Source organism: Pangasianodon hypophthalmus, chromosome 13, assembly GCF_027358585.1.
Source record: "Pangasianodon hypophthalmus isolate fPanHyp1 chromosome 13, fPanHyp1.pri, whole genome shotgun sequence".
NCBI classification, from domain to species: domain Eukaryota; kingdom Metazoa; phylum Chordata; class Actinopteri; order Siluriformes; family Pangasiidae; genus Pangasianodon; species Pangasianodon hypophthalmus.
In genome coordinates this window covers 925,764-933,263 of record NC_069722.1, presented here as the reverse complement: position 1 = coordinate 933,263, position 7,500 = coordinate 925,764, and the positions used below count along the sequence as shown (strand labels likewise).

Genomic DNA, 7,500 nt, shown 5'->3' with positions numbered 1-7,500 from the left:
ATCTTTTGAAGAGGCTTAAAAAGGATTATGACTATAAAATCCTGGATTGTTTTAATTAGTTATTTCCAGGTTGTTATGGTCATTTTTTTTATTTCACGGTATTCCTAAAACTAGCTATAACCACTAAAATGATCTTCTCCGAAAAAGGTAAACAGTGAACACTTTTAGAACAGGTCCAAGAAAATGCTGGAAACATTTAACAGAAATAAATGAGCAGTCTGGTAGCTAGCCAGCTGAAGAGTAGTCACGCTAGTCACGTAATGTTACGCTAGTATCCAGTATCCAGTCAAACAAGCATAGCCATGTCGCAAATACGTCTAACTATCCATCTGACATTTCACAGAAATGTGATTAATAAGAAAATGTTTAAAAAGGGATTTGTTTTGTTTATTGTTTTTTGTAAAGAGATGTTTATGTAACATTTACGGAAGGAGTCTCCAGTGTCAGCGCTTCGTAACAGTCAGAGGTGAAGCTGTAACTTTAAGTTTTCTGAGATCTTCAGGACAGAGGAGTTTACGCTTCTTTGCAGTTTCTCGGTAACATGCGGAACAAGCTGCGATTGTATTAACTTATTAACTTCAAGAGAGAGAAAAAAGAGAGACTGGTGAAGGAACGAGTGTTTATAGCTGCTATAACGTAAGCGAGAACAGGAACTAACTCATTAATCAGACGTTCCACAGCATTAAACGGATAAAAAGTATGACGTGTCGTTCTTTAATAAAATAAATTTGTAATCGTCGGGAAATTGCTGTGGTGTAAGAGGAATAAAACACTCGGGGATGCGCTGCTATAGGAAAATAATCAACTTTGTGGTGGATAAATGGGGTTATTCGGAGCGCACCACACCACCACGTCGTGTTTTAGTCCTTACATTATGAGCGATGTATTAAAGTTAGCAGAACAAACCCACCTGATGAAGGTGTCTCCCCTCACGTTGGGTCCGATCACCTCCATACTGCTGGTGTAGAGCAGGTGCTGAATCCCGAGCTCCTTACACGCATTAATCACGTTTTCTGTCCCTGTGAACGACAGCAAAGACAGAAAAGCGACGTCAACTCGCATTCCCGTGCTTTCACACAACAAGTGATCCAATTTTCTTTCTCATTTTGTGATTATAGTATAACAAACATAAGATCAGATCATTAAACTCATTACTGGATATTAATTGCTAATTAAGTGGAAATTTCTCTCATATTTCTCACTGTGAAACGATAACAAACTTTCTGTAAAGCTGCTTTGTGAAAGTGTCTCCTCTTAGAAGCGCTCTACAAATAAAACTGAACTGAATTAGAATATTAAACTTCTTTCTAATCATTTTTCTACTTTAAAGCTTGAAACTTTTTTTAGTAAGAGATCGTTTTGTTCATGTGAAGTATTTTCAAGCTTGACATGAATAATAATTACTGAGGAATGAACTTAATACATCAAACAGAAGATTACTGTGAGAAACATGATATCGATGTTTATGTTTGAGATATTTTTACTAAGTAAGGTATTATTTTTTGCAGTGTGCTGTACAGAAACGTCTTGACAGACATGACAGACTTGCTGGAAAGTCTGTTTTTATAACATGACCATGATCCCGTGACAAAGTTCCAGGATACAAAAATAAATAAAATCAAATGTCAAAGCAATTTTCAAGAAAATTCAAAGCTCTTAGATTCCTCGACACATTTTGTGATAAGCACTTCTGCAGCACAGATTTTTACATTAATGTGGTATTTTTTTAAATTTATTCTTTATTTATATTAGTCTGGTGGAGGTCTGGGTTCAATCCAGGACATTTATTTGACCTTTCATTTTCCTCGGGCTTCTAGAAAGTTCTAGCACTTCTCCAAGGTGTGTCTCCTTATCTTATTAAAACAAATTCCAGCTCACTCATCCAACTGAAACAGTGCCGGTGGAAAGCACGGTGCTACAGGGAGCTATGAGAAAAACGTTGGCCGAGATGGTCATGGACCTGGCCCAGATCTTCTACTGCGTCATCTCTAAAGTATCTCACCAGACCACAGCTTGTTTCTGTGAGTAAGTGAGTGGAGAATAAAGTGGAGTGGAGAATAAAGACTTATTGTTTTTTAAGACCTTAAATTTTTGCCTTTCTTGTCAAGATGAGCCTGTGGCTCTTACTGGATGCAGCCCAAATCTCGAAACAAGCCAGCTCCGTTCCCGGATCCGACCTTCTCCAGCCTGTGATCCGGAAATGGATGTTTTTTATATTATTGCAGCAAAAAAAAGCTTCCTTTAAATGACAATAAGAAAATAAGAAGCACTGATACAAACAGAAGAAGCATGTGATGAAGTGGAGATACTGTTCCCACCCTGAAGCTGATTATTTTCCTCTAACAGCACACCGCTGAGTGTTTTATTCCTCTTACACCACAGCAACTTACCAACGATTACAGTTTTTTATTTATTGAAGAACGACATGTCATACTTTTATCCATTTATAGTTACATTTAATGTTTGTGAAATGAGTTAGTTCCTGCTGTCACTCACGTTATAGCAGCTACAAACAGTCGTTCCCTCACCAGCCTCTCTTCTTCTTTCTCTTAAAGTTAATTAAAAAATAAAAGGAGAAATCTGAAAGCGTAAGTCAGAAAACTCAACTTTACAGCTTTTCCTCTGACTGTTACAAAGAGCTGACACTGGAGACTCCTTCTGGAGACTCTAAATAACAGAAAACATCTGTTGTGCTCCTCAGCCACGTGCTGGAGACGTTTAATATGCCTCATATGTCTGTGGAGAATTAAACGAAAAGACGAAGCATGAGGGAGAGAGAGAGAGAGAGAGAGCGATAGATAGATAGAGGGCAGGAGGTTATATATTTCTGGGTTGTTCCTGGAAAGAAAATTGATTTTATTTCTCTACACAGTTTCAAAGAAAAACAGCTGCTTTTCCACGTCTGTGTTCAGGACTTGTGTATAAATTAAGATTTTTAAACATTTTAATTCTCTCCCGGAGTCAGAACTGTGTCTACTTTTCACTGTTTACACTGTTATCTTGCCTGCAGTGCTGCCTTGGGTGCTTGGTGTCTGAACAGTAAACGTTATCTCCTGTGTTTTATCGTCCTGTGTACAGAAGCCTGTAGCTGTGTGATTAATTTAACTCGTTTTACCAGAAGCCAGAAAACGCAAATGCGTCTGGTTTATGTTGTGCGCGTGTTCAGCATCGAATTTATTTGTGATGTCCCACTCCACAGTAGTGTTTAATGGCTCATATAGAAGTATGAAAGTAGATACTTGCTGCTTTAATAATTTGCAGTTTTTCATAAGGATTTCTTTTTCTTATTATCTATCCTACTAGGTTTAAATGTTAGAATTTTATTGTGCCAGTTGGACACGGTGTTTTACTATCAAAAAGCTTTAGTTGTGCTGTGTGGTTTATCTCTGTACCAGTGTTATTGTGGAACGAGGTGAATTGTTTGCCCAGTAGTGGGCTCACGCCCCTCCCTTTTCCCATCACCCCGCTCTCCAGCCGCTAAACACAGAGTCAAGATACTCTAAAAAAGGAACCCACCAGTGTCCTGACTAATCTTATAAGAAACTATAATTTGTTTGTTTATACTGATTGTAAATGTCTGAAAAAGTCCATCTCCGTTTCAGAGTACGTGATAGTAGAATAGTAGAATGTGAGACGTCACACGTAGTAAAATATTTGTACCAAAAACATTATTTAAGCGTGTGATGTAGTATATAAACATACAGTAACGGTATTATTAATGCGAATTCAGCGTGTAATCACACTGAGCTGTGTAAATGCAATGTCTTTAATAAGTGAAGCTGCTTTAACCCGATGGAGGACGTCTAATATAGCACATACTTTCATTATCAATTCGTCCTGAACGCGTTTCTTTCCATCACGTCCTCACAGAGGGGAGCCAAGAAGCGAGAGAATTAAACAAGGAAGCAGAAATAAACAAATCACGACGCTCTTGTTCTTTATCCTGATAATCTCATCTTTATCTCTCTTCTCTGTATATTGTATTTACGCTGTTTGAAGCGAGCGCTCTCAGTAAACCCGGCTTTGTCTGAACCAGTGTAAACACGGCGATCGCACTGGAGTGGAGAGCAAAACAAGCGAGACCACCAGTGAGAGAGATCTAACCTCACTTCAGGAGATGAGGTGAACGTGCTGTGTGTGCTGGAACGCAGCTTTTTACATCAGAGATGTTAAACTGAGCCGGAGGTCAGAGATCCAGGACCAAAAAAAAAAAAAAAAAAAAGAAGAAGAACCTGAATACAATTCAGAAAGAAAATGACGCTGTTATATTATTTATTTATATTAATTGTTTAGTCTTTATCATCAGCTCCATCCGTGTTCTCCATGCTCGGGTGATTTTTCTGATTTCTACTCGCTCTTGCAAAAGTTTCTTTGTATTTTCCCTCTCTGTATTTCTGACCAATGAATAGAACGAATAGAAAACAAAGAAATGCAAAGAAACAAAACAAGCTTGAAAGCAGCATTAGGATAATGCAGTGTTTATTAGATGCTCCATGAGATTTTACTCTCTCTCTCTCCCTCACACACACACACACACACACACATATCTAAGCAAAAATGCAGAGCATCTGGAGGGGCTGAGGACCATTCTGATAAACACTGGAATGAAGACAAAGGTGTTTCTGTTTTAATTATGGGATTCGTTTCCCTCTGTGACGTCTTTAAAAGCATTTTACACATTTTTGTACACATTTTACATATTCTACACATTTTATACACTTCCTTCATGATAACTCTCTCGCTTTATCTGCATTGATGCAGGAGGGACAAAGGTCCGAGAACCTGGATGACTGTCACGCATGGTCATGTAACCTTGTTTATTTTGCATGTGTTTGCACTATTAGTCCTGCAGCTCTGGCAGTAGCGCAGCTGCCAATCTCAGGTTTATTTAAAATTATTGCGCTGGTTCTGATACGTTATCGTTTCTATAGTAACAGCTCATTCACATGGACTCATATGGATTTAAAAAAAAATCTTTGATATGGTGAAGTTTTCTGTAAGAGAAAGTGCGTTTATGTAACACTTATGGAAGGAGTCTCCAGTGTCAGAGGTGAAGCTGTGACTTTAAGTTTTCCGACATCTTCAGGACAGAGGAGTTTACGCTTCTTTGCAGTTTCTCGGTAATGTGATGTAACAAGCTGCGATTTTTTTTCTCTTATTAACTTTAAGAGAGAGAGAAAAGACAGAGTGGTGAGAGAACGAGTGTTTATAGCTGCTATAACGTAAGTGACAGCAGGAACTAACTAACTAACTAACTAACTAACTATGTTTCACAGGACGTTAAATGTAACTAATGGATAAACTGTATGACGTGTTGTCTTTTTAAGAAATAAAAAATTGGCAGTATATTGCTGTGGTGTAAGAGGAATAACACACTCAGGGACGTGCTGTTATAGGAAAATAATCAGCCCCAGGGTGGAAACAGTATCTCCATTTCATCACACCACCCTGTCACTCAGTAATTTACTATTTTACAATAACACACACACACACACACACACACAGAGTGTATATTACTTATATTTAATGAAAGTAGGAAGATTGTGATATTCATTTTAATTGTGAAATCTAAATGTAATCACTTTGTTATTATGTAAGAGAGAGAGAGAGAGAGAGAGAGAGAGAGAGAGAGAAGTGTGTGTCACATTGAAGAGAAGTGTGTATCACATTGTCCGGTTCGTGACAACGGTACAGGGAAGATCGTAAACAGGAAAAGTGTGAAGTGTTTTATGTAATTCAGTTCTATGTAATTCCTGTACTAAGTGAACACAGAGGTGTCCGGGCCGCGGCTTTTCACAAGGGTGGGGACGTGCGATGACATACGGGTTCCACGTCAGATGCAAGCATAGATAAAAAGATATCTAAAAAAAGATAATGAAAGTAAAAAAAATAGAATAAAGGGTGAAAAGATTGCATCGAAACTCTTATCTCTCTCCATGCCTGTTTATTCTCCTTCGGTCACGTAGAAGCAAAAAAAAAAGATATTTAAACTTAAAGCATTAAACGACTTTATCAGTGTGTTTTCTTTACAGCCAGATCTAACAACTCGAGCCGTGTAACGATGCCACGTGCCAGAGAGAGACGTGAAGACAGAAACTACTAAATAAACCTGTTTGATTTGATGACTGAGGTTATTTCACATGAGGTACTTTTACACACTATCTTTGTAAGGACTTTCTATTGCTGTAATAATGAACACAGTTAATTAATGTTACGCTACACCTGAATCCAACCCTAACCCTATTCCTATCCTTGTGGGGACGAATGGTCCTCGCCAAGATATAAAAACATGCCGCCTACCCACACACACACACACACACACACCCACACACACACACACACACACACACACACACACACACACCCACACACACACACACACACAGTGTTTGGATCACAATAGTATTATTCAGGCCTTTATCAGCTTGGAATGTGTAGCAGCATTCATCAAACTGCTGAATTTCTTTGGAAGTCGCCGTTGCACCATATTTCCTGCGAGTTTTATTGTTTATCACAATCTACCCACCCGCAGGTTCTCAGCTGCCCACTGTGCTAAAACGGGATGAAGTTTATGATCATGGAGGTACCAGCTGTTTGCCACTGAGTGACGCTCCAGGAAGGGAGAGGTGGTAGGGCTGTGCAGAGGAAATACGTGCATTCAGTTACTTACTGGCAGGAAAAGCTGAATTTTACACGTACGCTTGAGAGTCATAAAATCTGGCCTTGAGTGGGACATTTTTTATACGTTTTGTCGGAATTAAAGCGGCCATATGCGTCAAACGACTGCGCTGATGATTCTCTCACCACACTTAATATCTCCCAATATCATCCACAGGAGTATTTATATCAGCTGTTCAACAAATCTTCATCTTTATTAATCGTCCTCATTCCTGACTCTGTCGAAATATTAATTACCTCGTTTGAGTCACCACTGATTTAAACAATGTCTCTATTTTACAGCGTGTTGATTTGCTCGATGTTGTGTAATGGTGGTGCAGCGTGCTCACTGCTCACTGCTCACTGCTCACTGCTCCATTATTGCACCTAGTGGTCAAACATGGAAACTGCGCTAAAACAAGCGCTAATAAATAAAGGCCCATTGAGGCAGGATTAATGCTGCCCCATGCTCGGGGATGGAGTAGCAGAGAGGACCGTCAATGTCAGGGTTGCCAGATTGGGCTAGTTTATGAATTCTCTGTAACTACCAAGATATTGTTTTAGAGCAAATTATCAGAATTAAATCGAATACATTTCCACAAACAAAGGCAAAGTGTAATGCTTACAGTGTGTGTATGACGTTCAGAATCATTTCTATTGTAAAGATTTGGAGAGGGAAAGGGGGATTATGGAGTGGATAATGTCTGCATCTGAAATACAGTCAAGCAAAGGTTGAGGTGAAAGAAGAAAGATGAAAGGAGCTGAATCCTTGCAAACCTGGTTAATGATATTATCTCAAACACAGCTGAACAGAAGTACGTCTAAAACCACTTCATCGAGCTG

At 38.9% G+C, this 7,500-nt stretch overlaps 1 protein-coding gene across 3 annotated transcripts in view; it reads right to left on the bottom strand.

Annotated features, from left to right (window-relative positions):
• The window catches only part of hsd3b7 (hydroxy-delta-5-steroid dehydrogenase, 3 beta- and steroid delta-isomerase), a 38,114-nt gene that overhangs the window by 10,298 nt on the left and 20,316 nt on the right, over positions 1-7,500 (bottom strand). For all 3 annotated transcript variants that reach the window (XM_053239254.1, XM_053239255.1, XM_034309746.2), the window contains one exon: positions 911-1,019. In XM_053239254.1, the coding sequence (XP_053095229.1) occupies positions 911-1,019 (109 nt within the window). The remainder of the gene's footprint in view (positions 1-910; positions 1,020-7,500) is intronic.